The 23,636-nt window shown below is 33.9% G+C and overlaps 2 protein-coding genes across 3 annotated transcripts; one reads left to right on the top strand and one right to left on the bottom strand.

Moving 5' to 3' along the window:
- Positions 1-666: 666 nt before the first annotated feature.
- Positions 667-23,175, bottom strand: LOC111713472 (F-box/LRR-repeat protein 20; the record flags this gene model as incomplete). Of its 2 annotated transcripts, XM_023488330.1 has the most annotated exon segments (4): positions 667-779; positions 16,104-17,133; positions 19,282-19,438; positions 23,085-23,175. In XM_023488330.1, coding segments are annotated over 4 exon segments (1,299 nt in total). In that variant the 3' UTR covers positions 667-718.
- On the top strand, positions 1,168-6,827 carry LOC111713471 (E3 ubiquitin-protein ligase HERC2; the record flags this gene model as incomplete). The annotated part of the gene is given in 7 exon segments (XM_023488328.1): positions 1,168-1,356; positions 2,248-2,412; positions 2,517-2,681; positions 3,141-3,242; positions 4,198-4,286; positions 5,072-5,254; positions 5,407-6,827. Coding segments are annotated over 7 exon segments (972 nt in total), but the record flags the coding sequence as incomplete, so codon positions are not given.
- Positions 23,176-23,636: the final 461 nt, after the last annotated feature.

A 23,636-nucleotide genomic window follows, 5' to 3' on the forward strand; every position in this document is an offset into this window, starting at 1 on the left:
CGTTACCGAGGACCTTATTTGGTGATTGACAGGCGAGACAAGTACTTCCGCCTCCAAGTGGGTTCGAAGCAGGACGTAGTATCTGTTGATCGCCTGAAGCCTGTATTCAGTGATACTCCTGTTACTACTGCGCTCCCTCCGCCTCGAGGAAGACCCAGACTTAACCCAGCATCTGCTCCTTCAGCTACTCCGCCTCCGTCTGCCGCCAAGTCTTCTAAGAGGGTTAGGTTTCTACTCAATCCTCAGGTTGTTCCGCCACCTATACCCTTACGACGGAACCCTTACAGATCTGCAAGAGATAGAAGGATCTGCTCCGCCATTTCTCCGCCGTTCCTTCTGGGGGGACTACTGTGGCGGATATGAATGTCGTCTTCCTGAAATAACATCTAGAGAGAACCAAGGGGGCGTTTCAAGATCAGCTTCAACCATGTGATAATTATTTAGATATTTTTACTTTATGGATTTAAGATTTAAATAAAGTTAATCGTTTGGAAACTCTTATCCTTTCAAGTTATCGAGCGCCAAATAATCTCAATAATGAAGATAGTTTCTTTGTGTGAATTCACACTCAAATAGACATTAGTAATATTAATCAACATAATTCTTATTCAGATATTGATGGAGGCCTCTAAGCAGATTAGCCCTTCAAAAAGATTAAAATCAAAGAATGGGCCGAAATATATTTTGATTTTGAAAATTATCAAAATAAAAAAATGCACTAAGGGAAATGATCCATCCAGGGTTCATCATATTCAAATTTGAATTGAACAGAAGGATATTTTAATTACTTGTGCAATAAGCAAAATTTCCTGGTAAAGTGACAATTTTTTTTTTTTTTTACTCAAAGGTCCGAAAAGTACTCCGCCATAAAGATAACGAGTTAAGAAGAATAGTTTTTTTCTTTTTCACTCCAATTTGCCTTACTGTTACTCAAAACATTTTTTTAGTATTAAGTTTTAATCATGTTTGTTCACTATTAAGGCATGAAAAAGAATAAGAAAAATTAATAAATAAAAGAAGAGAAATAAAAAAGTTTTATTGTAACACGGAATTACAGAAGTCCCCCTCCCCTCAATCCAGAAAAAATCAAATATTCCTGCATAAAAATCTAAAAGAATTCGTTAAATGGTTGTGAGCTTGTTACTAATGTTAAACTTTTGTTAGAAGGATGATGAGAAGGAGGACCCGGGTAAGCCGGAGAACTCCTCCGGCCCGGAGAACCTCGAGACTCCGATCATCATGGTGAAGACGGCCTGCGGAGATTATCATAATCTCGGGTTAGATACTCAGGGTCAGGCGTATAGTCTACCCAGTCCTATCAATGTTTCATCGTTCCCGGGAGCACCCGCACTTAAGGTCAGAATAAGCAAGCGATCTGTTGATTTGTTGGAATTTTTTAAATTTTGAAAATGCGTAAATAAAATCTGAAAAATCTGCTAAATCTTTTAAAAAAAAATATCATTTATGAAATTAGCAACATTTAAATCTAAAATTATTACATGAAAGAGGGGTACACGAAGGGTAGTAAATAATAAAATGTTTTTGACATTGTAATAATGCAAAAAAAAAAATACAATAATTAAGTCGAGAACTTGAAAAAAATAGACATTTTCCCCCGATTTGAATTTAAGTAAATTACAAAAACTTTACGAGAAAGAAAGCTGCAACAAAAACCTCCTTTGTTTTCCCGTTTTAATTCTTTCTATAAAGCAACCATGAGTTTTTATTACAGGGGGGAGGTTAAACATTGATAAGTATTGAAGTAAAATAGTAAAAGTGTATTAAAAAGATCTTTATATCTCGAAATGTATTTGAGTAAGCTGCTGGAGCCAATATTCTATTTTTGAATAAAAAACGAAATGCTAAAAAAGCTAAGGTCACTATTTGTAATAATCAGTAATTATGACACTTCAGATCAGTGCTTAGGATCCGGATCCGTTGGATCTGCATGATTTTGGCTTCCTGGATCCGGATCCGCAAAAGTATGCGGATCCGGATGCAAAATAAAGTTTTATTCGCAAAACCCAAATCTGAATTATAGAAAAAGGGGAACTATAAAAATTACCTGATTTCATCAAGTTTTACCATAAAAATAAGAAAAAAAAATTAGACAATATTTTAAAACTCTGCTTTGTTTAATAATTCATTAAGTTTTAGATAAATAACCTGGATTTGGATCTGGATCCGGATTCGGATTCGGATCGGATCCATTTTTTTAGTTTTTATAATCTAGTTTTTGTTGGTCAGGTGACTGATATAGCTTGTGGGAAGGAGCACTGTATGCTTCTCACGGAGACAGGACAAGTTTTCTCTTGGGGCGGGGGGACCAGAGGACAACTTGGACACGGGACTTTGTCCTCAGAGGACAAACCGAGGCTCATCATGGCCCTAGACGGGATGAGGATAAAAAAGGTAAATAAGAAAAAAATTAAATAAATTTATGAATATATCGAAAATAAAATGAAAAACTTAGAAAGAATCAAAAATAGATTTAAAATTTTTTATTAATTTTTAAGATTGCCGCCGGAGGTTGGCACAGTGCCGCTATCTCGGAGTATAACGATCTCTACATGTTTGGTTGGAACGAATCCGGTCAGTTGGCACTGCCGACGAATTTAGCGCGGCCGGCCGAATGTTTTTCGGCCGTTGAAAAGCTTCTTATGGCGTGTTGTACAATGCAGGTATGAAAGGCTGACATGTTTTTATATAAAATAGAACATTTCTCTTTGTCTTGTACATTTTTAAAACTTATTTTTTATCATTTAAAGTGGGAGGGGAAGGGGGGGTGAAATGAGTTCCTAAGAAATCCTGAAAAAATCCGCGCAAAAATTATAATATACTGAGATAAATGAGTTGTTAAGAGGGGGCCCGGGTTCATGTATTATGTATTATTGGTTTAGTAAATAGTAGCTTGGGAACCCAGCGTTAGCTAGAGTAGTCATGGTTAGTCCTGCCGTTTACCCGCGCTTTGTCGTAAATTACAATTTTAGCTATTTTGCCACATAACTTATAGTCCTAAAACTAAGCTAAATACATTCCTGTGGCTCTCCTGAGTCCCCCAATTTAAATTTGAGGAAAATCAGTCCAGGGGTTCAATTATATATAAAAGAATGGGTTTTAATAATTCTAACTTGATGAAGGCGGAGGACGCAGCTGTTCCCCGGGGAGATACAGAGGATGCTGAGGTCTATAGGAAACCTGGAGAGGAGGACAGCATCTGTCAACTCATGGACCCGGAGAAGGTTGGGTTTAATCTGTTCTATTAGGATTTATAACCGGAATAATTTAGCTTTAATCCGTCCTGCTAGGATTTGTAAATGTATATCTCTTGTTTTTATACATTCTACTAGGAAATACAGTCATACCCATCAAACTATGGAATAGGAAGACTACTATTAGACTCAAGTTATGGTTTTAAATAGTCCAATAAACACTGAACACAGCAATTATTTAGTTTACATAGACCCTTTTCACTTAATAGGTTGATGTTCAAGCTACTGGTAAACCTATTTGCTTTACAGCTATATCATACTAGACTTTAATCCGTCCTTCTAGTAGCCATACCCAGAGAAATCTAGTTTAAATCCGTCCTTCTAGTAGCCATACCGGGAGAAATCTAGTTTTTGTTGCTTCCTTCTAGTAGCCATACCCGGAGAAATTTAGTTTTTTTTGGCTTCCTGTGAGATGTTGACTTAAAACTTAAAAAAAATATTTTTGTTTCAATTCGTTCTGTTAAGGATTTATATTTGGAGATAGTTAGTGATAATTCTTTTTTTTATCACTGATGGTAGTTAAATCCGCCTCGGGTAAGATTTTTTATCACTGATTGTAGTTAAATCCGCTTCGGTAAGTTTTTTTTCTCACCAGTGAAAATTTCCAAATCTTTGTATTACTTAAAATCAATCAAAATATCTTCAGTAAAAAAAAATCAATTATAACATAACAAGGTTATTAGAACCAATGATCACATATTTAGGACAAATATAACCAGTGATAATATATTAGGGAAGAATAAAACCAATGATAATGTATAAAGGAAGAATATAACCAATGAATAAACCAATGATAACATATTGAGGATATGTAAATCAATGATAATATATTAAGGAAGAATAAAAACAATGCTAATATATTAAGGAAGAATAAAACCGATGATAATATATTCAGGAAGATTAATTCCAATGATAATATATTCAGGAAGGATTAAGCTGCTATGCCCCAGCTGCTTGTGAGAATTCTAATGAGTACGTGATGGTTCAACCTGTTCCTATTCTAGTCAACATTAGGTTGGTTTAGATTTTACAATTAATTATTGTTGTTGATCGATTTGGATCGGGTTAAAAATTAAATTAATAAGACTTACAAAAACTGTTATGTTAAATTTGCTTTTATTAAACTTTTCAATATATTTATCATAAAGAAAAATTAGAATAAAGACCGAAATTTTTTCGCTTTTGGGTCTTTTTTTAAAGAAAAGAAATTGTTTACAACAAAAAATTTATGAAACATTTGCTAAATTTCGACCTGCAAGAAAATTTAGGCAAAAACGACTCAACTGAAAGCACGTCACTTCATACAGTGGTCGCCAGTATAATGTGGATTAGAAAACTACCTGAAGTTACTTATTATATCCCACATTATATCGGAGTAAAACCAAGCTTTAAACTTAAAATACGCACATACACTAGTTTATTCTGCATACAGATTTTTTAGCCTTACACATTTTTTTAATGATTCTTTCTTTTTAAATCTTATAATTTGTCCTGAAAATCGCAATAAATAGCTTTAAATGGATTATATGATCACACTTTACTTTACATGTAAATAAAAAAAAATAAAGTTTTTAAAGAGGATTAATTCAGTTAACACTGTGCAAGGTATATTGTTTGTTTAGTATACAATATTAGAATTTTTTACAAGAGTCTTCAGTCTCGAAGCATCCATTAGTTCCTCTTTACTTATGGTACTGCTGTAATGTTACCCCTGATAAATTTATTTTGATAGTTCCATTTAAATTTATTTGATTTTTTAGAAATTTCCTTTGCAAATCGTGAACTTTCCGTTTATTTAGCGGGAAGAATGGTACTGAGAACTCTGTGCTTGATGTTGGGTGTGGGTCCAGGCACACTGTTTGTTTAACTATGGGGAATAATCTGTGGTCCTTTGGTTGGAATAAATACGGACAGCTTGGTCTGGGGGATAATAAATCCAGGGATAATGTCTGCAAGGTTCCTCTTCCCAAAGCTATTAACAGGTGATTGATAGTAACAGTAGAGGTATTAAGAATATTATCTATTATCTTCCTAACTTATCTCATATCTTATATCTAGTATTTTTTTATTTTTTGTGGAAACACTTATGTTCTTTAGTTCATTGATGGTTTAAATTAGAGTCTAACATTTTTAGATTCAGTGAGATAAGAACAGTGCGATGTGGAGATTGGGGAACTGTCATCCTAGTTCACAACGGCAAGAAGAATAAATAAAATCGCCATTTTGGTTCAACCCGCCATATTGGATCGTCAGCCATTTTGGCTCCCCTTGCATTTTAACCGCGGCATTAGCGGCCATAAATTTATAAACTGGCATGAAATTTGAAAATCACCATTCTCTGATTTTGAGAGCTCTACACTCAAAAACGAAAATGGGTCGAAAGCCAAATGAAAAAAGTAACTAGAGGTATAATCCAATGTGTTTAAATTTGCAACATTATTTTGTCAGTATAAAAACATATTTTCCTAAAAAGTATTTTAATCTAAAGAATGTTCGATGTTTTTTATCCTGCTTAACTAATCTAGAAATACCGCTTAAGTACGTATTTTTATCCTAGAATCTAGGATTACAGCATCCCTATGAGATATATCTCTTAACCCAGTAGTCGCTAGAAATATGTGACCCCGGAACACAGTCTTCAATTTTTGTTATCATAACGTTGATATCTTACAAGCTGATATATTTATGATTTAGTCAGCGATTACATTATTATAAAACACGAAATTTGTACTTTTGGACAATAAGAGATATTCTATAAAAACAGATATTTTTCTTTTCTGTGATTTTTAAATAATTTTAAATAATCCAATTCAGTTGCATAAAGTTAGTTTATGTAAATGCATAGTTTTGTTCAATGTAATACAGTGATACCCAATAACAGTAGAATATGAAGACAGTATTTCATCTCCTGTGTAATTGACAATTTCCTCGTATCTTGAATTTACTGTTCATCTGAGTGTTCAATGAACTATTTAAAATCATGCTTGCGGTTAAAAGTCGTCTTCCTTTTCCACCGTTTTCAACGTAAAACAAATTTAAATTGGATTAAAAAAAGTGTGCGTGAAAAATGAGCTATTCATCAAATCTCAGCAAAAATTCTGAAAAGTCTTTAAATAAATAATTCGCAAAAAAGTCTCAAACTTCAGTTTCAAAATTTACAAATCATGACCTTTAGAAGGATACACTTCTATAAACCAGGTACTCCTGTACTGCAGTGTTTACTTTCCTCCCGCACAAAATGTAAATAATCAAATGAATCCCAAGCTTGTCAGTATTCCTCCCGTAATATGCAGTACACTTTTTGTATTCACAAATTTTGGGGATTTCTGTTTTGGGGATTTCTGTTTTGAATATTTCTGTTTTGAATATTTCTAGGCTGAAATAGTGGTTGAAAACGAATGGGGGGAAAATACCCCTTAACTCCAGTACAAATGTAGAATAAGAAAATTTTAAATGTTTAAAATATTCCATGTGATTTATCTTTTTAACCATTTACCGTCATTTGTCAATAATACTCAATGTAGATTAAAATACATTTATTCAATCCAAACTAAATTATTTTTGTTTAAATGTATCTTTTGTTATGTTATGTTTTAGGACCAATAAACATGGGAATTGAGCGGGGAAGCATTATCAGTTGAACGTTTTTGAAATATTATGCTCAATGTTTACTGGGACATACAGTGGTATGACGTCGTCTTTGCCCAAATAGACACAATTTCCTAATTATGATGCGAATTTGGAACTCAAAAATAAATGCAAATTTGTTAAAATCAAAATATTTATTGCGAAATCCAGTTCTTTAGCCAAAAATATGCCAAGAAAAAGACCTTTACCCCCACAAATTGAAATATACAAAAAAATTTAAAACCTATCCTACTGCTAGGACTCCGCAAGGCGCAGTTAACCAAACTGAAGCATAACAGCTGATACAAGTAACGGTTCTGTTTTTTCCTGCTTGAAATAGCAAAACTTACTTTCAGATAAAAACGATAATTCTTTATTATTTTGAGAGTTAAAAACGCAGTCTTTTGATTTATCCCTCGCTTATTTTCCAGTTATTTTTACATAAAATACTCGTTAACGATTTTTTTAAATATCCTATTGCTAACTAACCATAGTTGTTTAACGATGTTATCTAACTGTTAACAAACTGATAAAAAGAAGGCAGACCGAACCCGGCCCTATGCACTGCTTGCTGCCTTTAACGGGGTTCTAATAATATTCAAATCAAATATTTTCATTAAAAGAACCGTCTTGAATAACCAAATAAGTAGACAGTTTAACAATGCGCTCTGGAGTTTTTGTATGCAAAATTGGTCTTGGGAACCCTTGGTAAACTAAAATTCCCTTTATTTCACCGAAAAGTAGTTTTCAAAAATTAGTATGATTGTATTAAAAACATAAGTTTAGTACTTGCACCAAAGTAATAATTAAAGCTTGCTACTTGATTTTAAAAAAAAGATATAGAAAAGAGAAAAAAAGAAAGATTCTGTCAGGTATTTCAAGAAATAAACAATACATGCACGATCTACGGATCTTAAAAAACTATATCTGAGTGCAGGATTTTCAAGTTCAGTGTGTTGTACTATTACAACTACGGAAATCTCCAGGTTCAGATTAGACCTGCTTAATAACCCCACTCTGAAAATTGCATTCAGTCGTACAGTCCAGTCTAGAGTCGACAAAGCACGTTTTAGTCTGGCAATATCGCAGTGGAATATCTCCAGTTCAGGTTAGACCTGCTGAGTACCTCCAGGTTCAGATTATATCTGCAGAATATCTTCAGGTTCAGATTTAACTGCTGAATATTATCAGAGTTAGATTTGACCTGCTGAACATCTCCAGGTTCAGATTAGATCTGCTTAATGGAATACGAAGTTTGTTTCTTGCGTCCCATCCTTATCGTACATCAGTGAACTTGGGTTCCTTCATCCTCTTCTCAGCATTTAAATCTCCAAAGACTTTAATGAAACTTTACAGTATATATACTACCTGCAGCAACCCATAGATATTTTATTGAACCAATTTTGGAAAATCATCACATGAAGACCATGATGTGTTCGCGATTTGTATCATTCTTTCATTGTTTACAGAAAAGTAACAAAACCGCTATCCGATTGCTTTCAAAAATATTTACAACATTGAACAAGATGATAATTGTTATCCCAGCGATCTAACAAAACTGTATATAAAAAAGTAATTTATCTGTTCCAGAAGTTTCTGATGAAAATATTTGGAAAATTCATTTCTTTAAGGAATTGCTATCTGTTAGATCAAATAAAATTGAAATTCACAGTTTTGAAAGGTATGAACTGTCCCAAATAATTAACCATTTGTGCTGTAACTGGTTTTTTTTATTTTGTATGACATAAATATTTGTAAATGTTTTGTAGTATTAATAATCTATTGTAACGCCATGTGTATGAAATAAATCTATAATAATAAATAATTGTCCTACATATTCTCCCTAGTTTCAATCTATTCTATTCTTCTCTCTTCTCATACATTCATTCTAATAATCTCAAAAGAAGCGGAAATTTTCAAGAAAAAAAAAGAATTTATTCGTAGATTTATTAAAACATCCTGAAAAATATTGACTGCAGTTTTGTTAGGATCATTTTACTTTTAACATAGAAGAAGAAAAGGAGTAACTAATCATTTTTTCAAAGAATAAAAGGTTGATTATAGATAAAACAAAAACATTGAAAACATATGATCAGTTATAGTTGACGACAAATCCTCCAAGACATCAAATTGAATTAAAATCCATTGTTTATGATTTATATGTGTTTAATAGAATTAATATAATTTTTGTAAAAAAGGAAGAAAATTTACAAGTACTGAATAATGTATGATCAATGAATTTACAAATAATCCTTGTAAAGAGCCTCAACAATTGTGGATTTAGACACAGAAACAATAAGTACAAGAGATTATACAAATTGACGTGAAAACTTTATCATTCAGACCTGGATTGATTTTTCGAGAAAAAGGGTCTGTCCAAGAATAATTAATTCACATCTTTAGTAAAAGGTGAAAATGGTTTCCACAAGAGAAACTTTTAAATTAAACATAATTTCTCTAATATGAGTAGATACATTGAATCTAGAAATAATAAAATAACTAATATAGTTTTTAATGTTTCTTGAATAAGTATTTGAAGTATTTATACACTCGAGCACAACCAATAAGAGAAGAGATTTTCAATCCTAAAAAGAAAACCTATTAAACATTTTATCAAGTATTACATTTTTTAACAAAATAAGAATTGAGCCAAATATTTTTAACCTCAAATAATAATAACCAAAACTACAAAATGAAAATTTTTGAAGTTTCCAACTCCGAAATCAAATAATATTTTCCATTTTATTTAAAATTATTAATTTTTATAAGAATTTGATAAAATTTCCACATTTATTATCCACATTGTTTTCCTCTATCAAAAATATCACATTTTACATCAACAATATCTCTCAGAAAGAACTTAGATTTTACCCTTATATACATTAGCAACATTTTATGAATCTTATTCTAACATATAAATTTACAGATTGTGGAAAACCCATTTTCAGAGGTTGAGATAAAGAAATAAAATGTGTAACTAAGTATTTGGGAAATGAACTGAGTTCTTGCATCAAACTGAAAACTTGAGTTTCAGTTTAATCTTGTGCAAATAAAATATGTACAGTGATGCTTGCTTTTTATAGTGACATGTACAAATAGAAAAAAATGTAGCATTTTATTAAATATTTTTGTTTAAATAAAGGATTTCTGACAGTTATAATTTTAGAAAAGAATTGAATTGGTATTTTTCGTCAAGCTTAATGAAATGTTGGAAATAGATTATTTCATGAAATTTGCCCTGGACAATGGAGGAGTTTCTTAAACGTTTATCTTAACATTTTTGCCCGGTTTGAAACCTGCGTCCTCTGTAATGAATACCTTTATTTTAATGCTTGTTACCTTGAATGATATTAATTTCTGCTATTGTTCTCAGCTTGTTCTTATCTACTCTTCTAATCCTACAAACCTTGAAGGTTTTCTCCAGCTCGTCAATCCGTCTCCTCAAGGTTGTACTTGATGCTCTCAAAGACATCTTGTCCTTTATAGTTAAATACTTGAGCACAACTATAAGATCATACTCCACCATGCGCTCCAAGCTAGACAGTTTGTTCTCCATTTTCTTCTTATTTTCTCTGAAAAATCTAAAATTTAACTTCAAATTTCATAATATAAATAATCCATTAATAGAATAACAAAAATAGAAATTGAGCGAAAAATAGAACTTGTATCATAACTGAAGCAAGAAATAGGTTCAGTTTCTCCAAATATAAAATTATCTGCCAGGTTCAGTTTCTCCAAATATTGAATGATCTCCCAGGTTCAGTTTCTCCAAATATAGAATGATCTCCCAGGTTCAGCTTCTTCAAATATAGAATGATCTCCCAGGTTCAGCTTCTTCAAGTACAGAATGATCTCACAGGTTAAGTTTCTCCAAATATAAGAATTATCTTTCAAGGTTCAGTTTCTTCACATATAGAATTATCTTCCAAGGTTCAATTTCTCCAAATATATAATTATCTTCCTGGTTCAGTTTCTCCAAATTTGTAATTATCTTCAAAGTTCAGTTTCTCCAAATATTGAATGATCTCCCAGGTTCTCAGTTCCAGGCAACATCTCATCAAAACTAGATCTGCACTCAGGATGTCTCAGCAGGGACTTAGGGGTCATCACAATCAAGTGTTTACGGATGGGAAGAGGGGTCTGACGACGAAGAATATGGAAGTAGTTTGCAGGTGTGGAGCAGTTAGCGACGATCATGTGGATATGGCTGAGCTGCTTGATTGCAAACTCCTCCTCCTCTGGGGGAAAATATTCTGGATCATCAGCGCAGAGTTGAAGGAACCTTTCAGGACGAGCAGAGCTGTGCTCAGGTCCCATACCTTCCATACCGTGGGGTAGAAGCATAACTAAACCAGATTGTCGAACCCATTTAGCCTGACCGCTAGCAATAAACTGATCAATAATGCACTGTGCAGTGTTGGAGAAACCTCCGAACTGAGCCTCCCAGAGCACCAGAACATTAGGGTTGGTCATGGAGAACCCGAGCTCGAACCCGAGTACAGCATACTCAGACAGGGAGGAGTTACTCGCAGTATACGGAGCCTGATAAGGGTACACTGTGAATAGCTCAAGGTTTAGGTTAAACCTACTGAATATCTCCTGACCTACTGAATACATTTAGGTTCAGATCAGACCTGCTTAATATCTCCAGGTTCAGATTAAGACAGCTGAATATCTACAGGTTCAGATTAGATCTGCTGAATGGGAAGTGAAATTGAAGATACATCTTTTCTTCTTCCGTCCCATCCTTATCCTACATCAGTAAACTTGGGTTCCTTCATCCTCTTCTCAGCATTTAAATCTCCAGATTGTGTTACAACCTTGTCCTGCATATTCTCCCTAGTTTCAATCTATTCTATTCTTCTCTCTTTTCAGCATTTAAATCTCCAGATTGTGTTACAACCTTACCATGCATATTCTCCTTAGTTTCAATCTATTCTATTCTTCTCTCTTCTCAGCATTTAAATCTCCAGGTTGTGTTACAACCTTGTTCTGCATATTCTCCCTAGTATCAATCTATTCTATTCTTCTCTCTTCTCAGCATTTAAATCTCCAAGTTGTGTTACAACCTTGTTCTGCATATTCTCCCTAGTTTCAATCTATTCTATTTTCCTCTCTTCTAATAATTGAATTTAAATAATTGAAATTAAATATATATCTTGTTCTTCTCCCGTCCAATCCTTATCCTACATTCTTGAACTTGGCTTTCTTCAGATTAGAACTGCTGAATATCTCCAGGTTCAGATTAGCCTGCTGAATATCTCCAGATTCAGATCAGACCTGCGGAATGGTACATGAAGGTCAAGATATCTCTTGAAAAGTTACATTTTATGACAAATCCTCTAAGACGGGAAATAATTGCTTGAATAAGTATTTGAACACTGGACCACAACCAGGAGTACTAAGAGAAGAGATTTCCAATTCTAATAATAAAATATATTTTTTTCTCAATTATTTAAAAAAATACAATTTTCTCAATTATTTAAAAAAAACATTTTTATTAGAATATCAAAATTATGAATCATTTGAGTATTTTTAGCCTGAAAGAAAGACTAAAGACACATTAAAAGTAAAATTTTAACAGATAAACCATAATTTTTAGATATTTCAGAGAAATTTTTATAATTTCAGTGCATTAAGGTCTTACTGATACTTTGACAAGATTAAATATTTTTTAAAACACATTTTTGGCCAATGTGTTTAATGTATATGAAGAACTTATTCAGCTGATTTCAAGAAAAAATAACATTTTTTTGACATTATGCAATATTCATTATCGAGTTTAATTTACTCAGAATAAGAATTATCAAATATTTCACTAGCGTCATTCATTTGTCAAATTCAGAAACATTGAAACCTTAAAAACTAAAATTGAAAAATAAACAAATACAAATAATTGTATTTCCACTGAGTCCATATGAAACATTTTTTAACAACTAGTTTTCATGATTCATTTTATTCATACCAATGTAATTGTGAAAAATACTGTTTTCACGGAAAACTTTTTATCTTGTTGTTGAGATTACGAATAATATAATAATCGCAAACTGCGGCTGAGAATTTTAAGATTAACTCTTATACTGAAAAGATAAGGTTTGAACCAAGGTAACAAGATTATCTTTTTAAACTGTTTAACTCTTTAATTATAGTTTAGAATAAAATTGCGTATTAAGTCTAGGCTACATATTTTTCTCTTTTGATTATTGATCATTTTAACATGCAGTGATAACCAGAAAACTCTAAAATCAGAAGACGACTTTTAGAATCAAGTATTTTTGAAAAAAAATGCTTTAAAATACAGAATTTTTCATAGTTATATTTTTAGAAAAGAATTGATCTGTAGTTTTCGTCAAACTTAATGAAATGTTGTAAATGGTTTATTTCAATGAAATTTGCTGGACAATGTTGGAGTTTCTAAAACATTTTTCATAACATTTGTGTCTGGTTAAGAATTTGCTTTCTCTGTAATGCTTATTTTTGATGGTTATTACCTTGTATGAAACATATCTCGTCTGCTAATCTTCTCAGCTTAGTAGAATCTAATATACGACTTATACTCCAAATCTTGAAGGTATTCTCCAACTCATTTAACCGTCTCAGCAAGGTTTTACTTGATCTCTCAGTTAAGTCTTATCCTTCATACTCAACAGCTGAAAAATAAATGGTTTCTATAAGATTTAGGGTTTCCATTCGCAAAACTTTTGCGCAATTTTTGCGGAACGAAGCGCAAAATTTTTCTTTCTTTGCGCATCAATTTTGCGCGAAAAAACAACAATTTGCGCAATCATTCGCAAAAGTCATTTCGCGCAAAATTGCCCTATTCCGCTTTTGTGAAACTTAAGTTTTGCGCAATTCCGCAACTAGAGTTTTACCTCCCCCCTAGTTGCGCCACTGGTTGGCAGCATATTCATCTGTTCGCCACTTCAGATTCATGCTAGAAGGTAGAGAGTTTACAATATTTACAGACCACAAACCATTAACTCATGCATTGTTCAGGACGAGTCCTCCTTGGTCAGCTCGTCAGCAGCACCAACTTGCATACCTGGCAGAGTTTACTGACTCCATTGTCCACGTTCCTGGTAAGGAGAATTTGGTAGCTGATGCCCTTTCTCGCCCGATTTCACCTGTGTCCGCTCCGAATCCTAAACCTAACCCATCTTCTCCAGGTTCTGTTAAACCTTGCTCCGCTCCAAGTCCTGATTCACGCCCTCTTCAGTTCTCCTCTAAGCCTGTTCGGTCCCACTCCCCTCCAGTTCCTGGTTCCAAGGTGTCGGAGGTGTCGGAAACTGAGGAGTCAAGTTTTCTTCCTCAGCCCAGTGAACATTTTAAAAAAGATTCTACATCCGTTTTGGTCCCAGCTCCGGGCGGAGATCTTTTAAGTGAACAAGTGTTGCATAGTTTAGATGTTTCAAGTTTAGCAGATTTTCAAACAGCTTGCTCATCCGTGCAAGAAATGAAGTTAAACCCATCTCTAACAGTGATTGCTCATCCCGTGGGTTCTAGTTATAATTTATGTGATGTTTCAGCCAGTTCTCTTCGTCCATTAGTTCCCCTTCAGCTCCGCCGCAAGCTTTTCGAGCAGATACATAATATTTCTCACCCTGGTGTCAGAGCTTCCAGGAGATTGATGTCGTCAAGATTTGTTTGGCCGGGAATGTCCAGAGATGTCGGGTTGTGGGCAAAATTGTGCATTCCTTGTCAAAAATCCAAGATTTCAACTCATGTTCATGCCTCGGTTCCCTCTATTCCAGTACCGACCAGGAGATTTTCTCACGTACATGTTGATATCGTGGGTCCTCTACCAGTTAGTCAAGGCTTTTCATATCTTTTCACCATGATTGACAGAACTACAAGATGGCCAGAGGCCGTTCCTTTATCCTCCATTTCTGCTGAGTCCTGTGTTCGAGCTTTTATTTCAACCTGGGTGTCAAGATTCGGAGTTCCTGCAGTTCTCACGTCTGACAGAGGTTCTCAGTTCACATCTTCTGTTTGGACCGGAGTTTGTTCTATTTTGGGAATCTCAGCCTCTTCTACGACCTCCTTCCATCCTCAGAGTAATGGTATGGTTGAAAGGTTTCACAGAAGTCTAAAATCTTCTCTTCGAGCAAGGTTAGCAAGTTCTGATTGGGTTTCTCATCTTTCTATGGTTCTCCTGGGTTTGAGAGCCACTCCGAAAGATGACACCGGCCTCTCGGTATCCGAGGCTGTTTATGGTGCTCCTTTGACTCTTCCTGGCAAACTTGTAGATGTTCCTGAGCTACTTCCTGATACGTTCATCAGGAAGGTCAACAGAGCTATTGAAGGTTTCGCCGTTCCTCCGCCTCATCATGTTCGTCCTGTTCCTCCAGTCCAACTACCTGCGGCTCTCATCTCAGCTAAATACGTTTTTGTTCATGAAGATACAGCTATATCATCATTAGCACCGCGTTACCGAGGACCTTATTTGGTGATTGACAGGCGAGACAAGTACTTCCGCCTCCAAGTGGGTTCGAAGCAGGACGTAGTATCTGTTGATCGCCTGAAGCCTGTATTCAGTGATACTCCTGTTACTACTGCGCTCCCTCCGCCTCGAGGAAGACCCAGACTTAACCCAGCATCTGCTCCTTCAGCTACTCCGCCTCCGTCTGCCGCCAAGTCTTCTAAGAGGGTTAGGTTTCTACTCAATCCTCAGGTTGTTCCGCCACCTATACCCTTACGACGGAACCCTTACAGATCTGCAAGAGATAGAAGGATCTGCTCCGCCATTTCTCCGCCGTTCCTTCTGGGGGGACTACTGTGGCGGATATGAATGTCGTCTTCCTGAAATAACATCTAGAGAGAACCAAGGGGGCGTTTCAAGATCAGCTTCAACCATGTGATAATTATTTAGATATTTTTACTTTATGGATTTAAGATTTAAATAAAGTTAATCGTTTGGAAACTCTTATCCTTTCAAGTTATCGAGCGCCAAATAATCTCAATAATGAAGATAGTTTCTTTGTGTGAATTCACACTCAAATAGACATTAGTAATATTAATCAACATAATTCTTATTCAGATATTGATGGAGGCCTCTAAGCAGATTAGCCCTTCAAAAAGATTAAAATCAAAGAATGGGCCGAAATATATTTTGATTTTGAAAATTATCAAAATAAAAAAATGCACTAAGGGAAATGATCCATCCAGGGTTCATCATATTCAAATTTGAATTGAACAGAAGGATATTGGGTACAAAGAGCGTTTTTCACTGTAGTAGATATTTGGATATCATTATTGGTTCCATATACATTCACTCCCTTCAATCTGCTTCCCGTGATACTAAGTATCTCCAGGAGACCTGAATCAGTCAGCTGGTCACACTCTTCCAGGTTTAGTTCCTCCAGCATAGGGAGAGATACTCCATCCTGGAATCCTTGCTCTGTTATATTAGTAGCAGATACATCTAGAACTCTGATACTACTCCCAGATATTCTCAGGGTCTCCTTCAGTCCTCCATCTGTCAGATTATAACAACAACCCATATTCAGTTTCTCCAGCATAGGGAGAGATATTACTTCATCCTTGAATCCCTGTCCTGTTATATTAGTCTGGGATATATCTAGAACTTTGAGCTTACACCCAAACAATCGCAGAAAACCCTTCAATCCTCCATCTGTCAGATATATACATTCAAACAGCTTCAGTGTTTCTAGGTTTGGAAGAGAGTTTACTCCTTCCTCTACTCCAACCCCCGTAATGTTAGAATATGATAAATCTAATTCTCTGAGATTCCTGGATATTCTCAGTATCTCCTTCAGTCCTCTATTTGTCAGATTTGTACAACTAAACAGGGTCAGTTTTTCAAGGTTTGGAAGAGAGTTTACTTCTTCCTCTACTCCAGGTAAATAACATAAATGTAATACTCTGAGATTACTCCTGGATCTGTTTAATATCTCAATCAGTCCTTTAACTGATAACCACCTCCAATCAATCAGGAACAGCTTCTCTAGGTTAGGGAGAGTACTGGGGAGACAACTGAATATATCTCCTTTAGACTTCATACAATAAAGAGAAATAGATCTTAGATTGAGATTGGAGAATATAGTCAACAAGATATTCTCCTCATCCTCTGCACTCCTCATAATTTTAGTTAAAAACCCTGCAATCCACTCAGTATAACATATACGGATAGTTTCCAGTTCCTCGTGTTTCTTGAATAAGTATTTGAAGTATTTATACACTCGAGCACAACCAATAAGAGAAGAGATTTTCAATCCTAAAAAGAAAACCTATTAAACATTTTATCATGTAATACATCTTTTAAAAAATTAAAAATTGAGCCAAATATTTTTAGCCTGAAATAATAATGACCAAAACCACGACATGAAAATTTTTGAGATTTCAATCTCCAAAATCAAATTAAATTTTACAGTTTTATTTAAAATTATTAATTTTGTGTAAGAATTTGATAAAAGGGGGGGGGGGCATAACACGTATTACTCTCCGGGAAATTTAAACAGTGAAAAAACATAACTTAGCATTGTCCTAGGAGGCTGATTTTTTGCATGCGAGCTTAAAATTATGTATATTGTGTGCATTTTTTGGGTTTGAACGGATCTGAGCAAAAGTGCGCGCGCACGCGGGCTTTTTGTTAAAAAATTCGACTTTTTTGACAGTAAATCAATCTTAACTTCATTAATTGCACTTGAACATGTATCCTGACACTCTTGAAAAAAATATGCGCTCAAAAAATTCACCTCCAAAGCCTTAAATGTCCGCGCGCGCGCGCAATAAAAGAAAACATCTTTCAATACTTATTTGCAAAGTTTGGCCTAAGTCAGAATAAAAGTAGCATGAGATACATCAAACTATAGCAAAATTGGGACAAGGAATTCAAGGAAATGAAACCATTCTTTTAAGCAGATTTTTTCCCAATATTTTAGAAAATCCATTGATTAATCCAATTGGACGAAAAATACACTACTAGGTTGCAAAGATATAGGGAATAGAAAATCCGTGTTTGTAGCAAAAACTCAATTCCTTTACAGGTTGTGGAAAAAAATCATGATCAGAGGTTGAGATAAAGAAAAAAAGTGTAACTTTGATATTTCAAACTATGAATTCTGTAAGATTGAATAGTGTAAATTTGAAATATCATCATGTTGCAAAGATACAGGGATTAGAAAAATCGAGTTTGTGTGCAAACAAGAACGTTTTATCAATTGTTATTAAGAATTTTAAAAATTCCTCAATTTCGACCGATTTAGCTTTATTGGAACTGAATTCTTACCACAATCGCAGACTTTCTAATCCATTTTAACTTTTAGGATGTATGAACTAGAGTGTTCCATTTTGATTGTCAAGGGACCGTGCAGAATATCAAAAAGAATTTCGGATATTTTAATTTATGAAATAAGCCAAATTTTAAAACAAAAGATTATTAACACTCGGGACACTAATTATTCCACCGTTAAAAGTTTAAAATTCAAAATATTCATTTCAGAGCTGGTAATTCGACCGAGTCCTTATTGATCATATTTTTAATAAGTGACTTTCTTAAATTATTTTATCCATAACCGTCGTATTTGGAACAAAAACCTGTTTTCACAGATAATTTTTTTTAAGTTGTTAAGATTACTGATATAATAATCGTGCAAATGAAGATGAGAAATTTAAGATTACATTCTTTAAACCCCTTTTGCCTTAATGCAGGGGAAGAAAGTTCCAAACCATGATTCGGCCCAAACCAAAAACTTGGGGCCAAAATAACTGTTTAAGACTTTTAATTTAGGTTTAGTAGCAGAAAAAATTGGCTGCTTACAATTATGTAAAAAGTCAAGGCTACATATTTTTCTCTTTAGATGATTGATTATTTAAACATACAGTGATACCATAAAACTCTGATTCGAAGCCAACTTTTAAAATTAAGTTATGACATTAAAAAGTCCAATGAGTATGACCCACAGCAATTATCTCTAAATTATTGATTTAACAAGTTACTTGTAAAACTATTTGCTTTGGAACAATATCAAATGCACTTCAGTATTAGTAAAATGTCGTCTTTCTATTCCATTGTTTTCTGGTTATCACCGTAGAAATTGCATTATAAATGCAGGAAAGTATTCATAAAGTAAGTGAGCAGTTTATTCTTGTTCCTACCAAAAATATCCAGTGATGTTTGCTTTGTATACTGACATGTACGAATATTTATAAAATACTTTGATTTAAATACAAGAATTTCTCACAGTTATAATTTTAGAAAAGAATTGTATCTGTAATTTTCGTCAAGCTTAATGAAATGTTGGAAATAGTTTATTTCATGAAATTTGCTCTGGTCAGTGGAGGAGTTTCTTAAACGTTTATCATAACATTTTTGCCTGGTTTGGAACGTTATAAAGCATACCATATTTGAAATAGATGTTACCTTGAATGATTTTAATATCTGCTATTGTTCTCAGCGTGTTCTTATCTACTTCATCATATATCTTCCAAACCTTGAAGGTATTCTCCAACTCATTTATGCGTCTCAGCAAAGTTTTACTTGATGCTCTCAGGGCACCTTTGTTCTTCTTATTCAACAACTAAAATATAAATTGTTTTTATCAAATTAGATCCTGTAGAATGTCGGATTCACAAAAATACTCTCAAGACTTTTCCCTGATCAGTACATAACAAGTTTTAATAATTAATAAGTTTTCCAAAATATAACATTGTGAGGGCGAGAGTAAATTCTCTGTAAAATTGACTTGTGGACAGCGATGAAAAGAATTTGTTAGAATTCAACACGTTTCCAGACAGAAAAATTACCATTAACTTACTCATTGTTATTCCGATATAAACCCCGATATAAACCGGACATGCTACCAGGCCCGGATACGGGGGGGAGTCAAGGGGCTGAAGACCCCCTCTTTTGAAAAAGAGTATCTTCTGACCCCCTCCCCCTTTTCTAGAGACTAAAATTAAGTTCACTTTTTACTGTAACTGTTTTCTAGCAAAAACTTTAATGTGCTTTAACTTACTTTAATTTACTTTTATGTATAAAAATATAAAATAAAAACTTCTTTCGTCTTTTAATGGAATGTTTGCTCCATTTGTAAAACCTAATAGGACACAAAGTTTTTAATGGAAATTTGTAGGAAACAAATATCTTAAACCTTTTCCAAAAATATTTTTCATGAGAATTTCATTTCAAATGAAAATTAAATGTTTATTTTCAGTAATTAGTTTCAAAACAAATATGAAAATACATCTGACTTCTAGATACAAGGAATTGAAATGCAAGAATATGGAACTGCTACTCATGTAATTTGTAAATCTTGTAAACCACTTTGTAACATATTATCGCCGAAAATTGGATATTTTAAGGCTGGGGTTTTTCCTTTCCTTTACTTTTTCCCTCTGCTATTCACCCTTCCTTCTTTTTTTCTTCTTTTTTCTAAATTACTTTTAGATTTGTGTGATGTATTATTTATTTGTTGATTTCAAAAAATAAAATTTATCTTTAAAACTCTGGAGAGCCAGCCAATCAAAACATCCAGAAATGTTAAAAACGACTAATACCGAAGAACGTAGAGTCCATAAAAATTCAGAAAGTTGCAACATTCAACTCGGATCATAAAATAATCAATTTAAATCCAAGCAAATCATTTAGATGTTTAAACCAATAGTCATCAATTATTATTCGACTCATTCGCATATTGTTAATATTTCATAATATTTTTTTTTTGTTTTTTTAAATGATATCTCACTGGCGCTGGATTTTCGAATATTCCTGGAAAATATGAAAATGTCGTCTTCATTATCAAAAATCCTCGAAACAGGAATAAATGTTTTCATAATTAACTCTCAGATCATAAAAAATAAAAAAAAATATTATGAAATATCAACGTTATACGAATGCGTCGAAAAATGATCGATGATTATTGGTTGTAATATCTGAATGATTTGTTTGGAATTTAATTGATTTTACGATCCGAGTCAAATATTGCAACTTTCTGAATTTGTATGGATTCTACGTTCTTCGGTATGAATCATCTTTAACCATTTTCTCCTTATAGACGCAACTGATAGAAGTAAATTTAGTAGCGATCAAAAGCGCATATTTTTCGCCGTAAGCCTATACCCCCTTTCATTTTTCGCGAACACTTCCTTTAATTTAGAATTTAGAATATTATTGTCACAAAAACCAGTGTTTATTTTAAACCAATTATTTTTCAAAATTGTTCCAAGGATTCTGAAACCGGTAATTGGCGTTTACTCGGATTAAAAAAAAATTTCTTTAAAATTTGGCCAAAAACATGATTGAATATGCATAACTAGTAGAAAAATCGGAGACCAAGAAATGTAAAAATGTCAATAGTGTGTCACAAGAATAGGAGTATGCGCAAACTTGCGAGCACCCTTGTCAACCATTAGCAATAAGGTCTCCGTGTAATGTCGTCTTTAACTTAAATCCCTTCTCGGAGACACCAAACCAAATAATTTTAGCCCCCTTTAACCTTTTTCTTTGACTCAGACTCAAAGTGGGAAAATATGATAAAAATAGGGAAAAATAGAGGGAAAAGGGATCTGAAAAACCTTAAACTTCGTTCTGATGTTAGTAATGAGATTCTTGACTAACAAGCAGGTGTTTAAAACACCTAGCTGGTATTTGACTCAGACTTTTGGTGAAAAAACTTTTAAAAAATGTAGGAAAAGAGGGAAAAAAATATTTTTTTCAATATTTTTTATTTTACATAAAACAAACACAAATTATGCCCATATGCAAAGTTTCATTCAGATTCCTCAAAAAATGAAGACAGGAGTCCAAAATGTATTCAAATGGGACAACAGTACCCTCCCCTTTGAGGGGGGGGGAGGGGGAGGGATTTATAAACATCTATGCTACATGGATTCATACTCCCCAGCATGGAGAAAGTTTAGATCAAAGCATTTAATTTAATAACAGGGCTCAAGGAGAAACTACAAGAACTTGGTATCCAGTCACTGGAACAAATAAGGGTTAGATTTGATCTTATTCAGACATTTAAAATACTCAGAGGTTATGATAAAGTAGAGAAGGGGATTTGGTATACTTGGGTCGGTTCAGACGTTACGAGACACACAAAGCCGTCTTACAAAGATAACTTGGTCCCAAAGCACTCTAGGATAGATCTTCTACTCGAACCAGGTAGTAAACCTATAGAACAATTTACCTACTGATATCAAGAATGCAAAGTCTCTAAATATCATTAAATCTCTACTTGACGCCCATCTTTAAAACCTTGAATTTCTATGCCAAGACTAGTGAGCAAGAGAATACACACGGAGGATGCTAATCAAGAAGACAGAAATACGAAGAATACACACGGAGGATGCTAATCAAGAAGACAGGAATACGAGAATACACACGGAGGATGCTAATCAAGAAGACAGGAATACGACAATACACAAGGAGGACGCAAATCAAGAAGACAGGAATACGAGAATACACACGGAGGACGCAAATCAAGAAGACAGGAATACGAGAATACACACGGAGGACGCAAATCAAGAAGACAGGAATACGAGAATACACATGGAGGACGCAAATCAAGAAGACAGGAATACGAGAATACACACAGAGGACGTAAATCAAGAAGACAGGAATACGAGAATACACACAGAGGACACAAATCAAGAAGACAGGAATACGAGAATACACACAGAGGACGCAAATCAAGAAGACAGTAATACGAGAATACACAAGGAGGAGGACGCAAATCAAGAAGACAGGAATATGAGAATACACACGGAGGGCGCAAATCAAGAATACAGGAATACGAGAATACACACGGAGGACACAAATCAAGAAGACAGGAATACGAGAATACACACTGAGGACGCAAACCAAGAAGACAGGAATACGAGAATACACACGGAGGACGCAAATCAAGAAGACAGGAATACGAGAATACACATGGAGGACGTAAATCAAGAAGACAGGAATACGAGAATACACACAGAGGACGAAAATCAAGAAGACAGGAATACGAGAATACACACGGAGGACACAAATCAAGAAGACAGGAATACGAGAATACACACGGAGGACGCAAATCAAGAAGACATGAATATGAGAATACACACTGAGGACACAAATCAAGAAGACAGGAATACTACTTTGAGAAACTTCTGCTATACTCCTAAAGTATTCCAGGTATAGTACTGTTAAGGTAAAAATGTAGTTCTTTCCAACTAAAAAAATACCTTGAGCAAGTATCTCAGATTATCATCTATCATATTCTCCAAATCAGACATCTTTATACAAAATGTATTCTGAAATTATAAGTTTATGATTAAAATGCACTTGCTGTATATTGTATTTTACTAACGTTGAAAGCTTAAAAAGGATTTTATCTCAATAATGAAGATGATTTCTTTGTGTGAATTCACACTCAAAAAAGACATTATCAATAGACATTATTAATAGACATTATTATTAATATATGCATAACTAAATAAGATTAAAATAGGCGGATTAACCCTGAAAGAAAGAGTAAAATTAAAGAATGGGCCGACAAAATGTTAAACACCACCAATGATAACATAAAAATCTGCGTAACAGTAAATGGTTATTATTAAAACAATCAACCTACCAAATTACATAATATATATTTATTTGTTAACATATATTAAGATGACTAAAAACATTCCCCTTTCAATAAACAGTTCAGTAAAAGCAACCGATGTTAACCTTGCCTTATTGATCTAAATTCAGGGGTATTTATTTGTTAAAAAATCCCCCCACTACTAATTTTT

This window comes from Eurytemora carolleeae, unplaced genomic scaffold (genome assembly GCF_000591075.1).
Source record: "Eurytemora carolleeae unplaced genomic scaffold, Eaff_2.0 scaffold1302, whole genome shotgun sequence".
Taxonomy (NCBI): Eukaryota; Metazoa; Arthropoda; class Copepoda; order Calanoida; family Temoridae; genus Eurytemora; species Eurytemora carolleeae.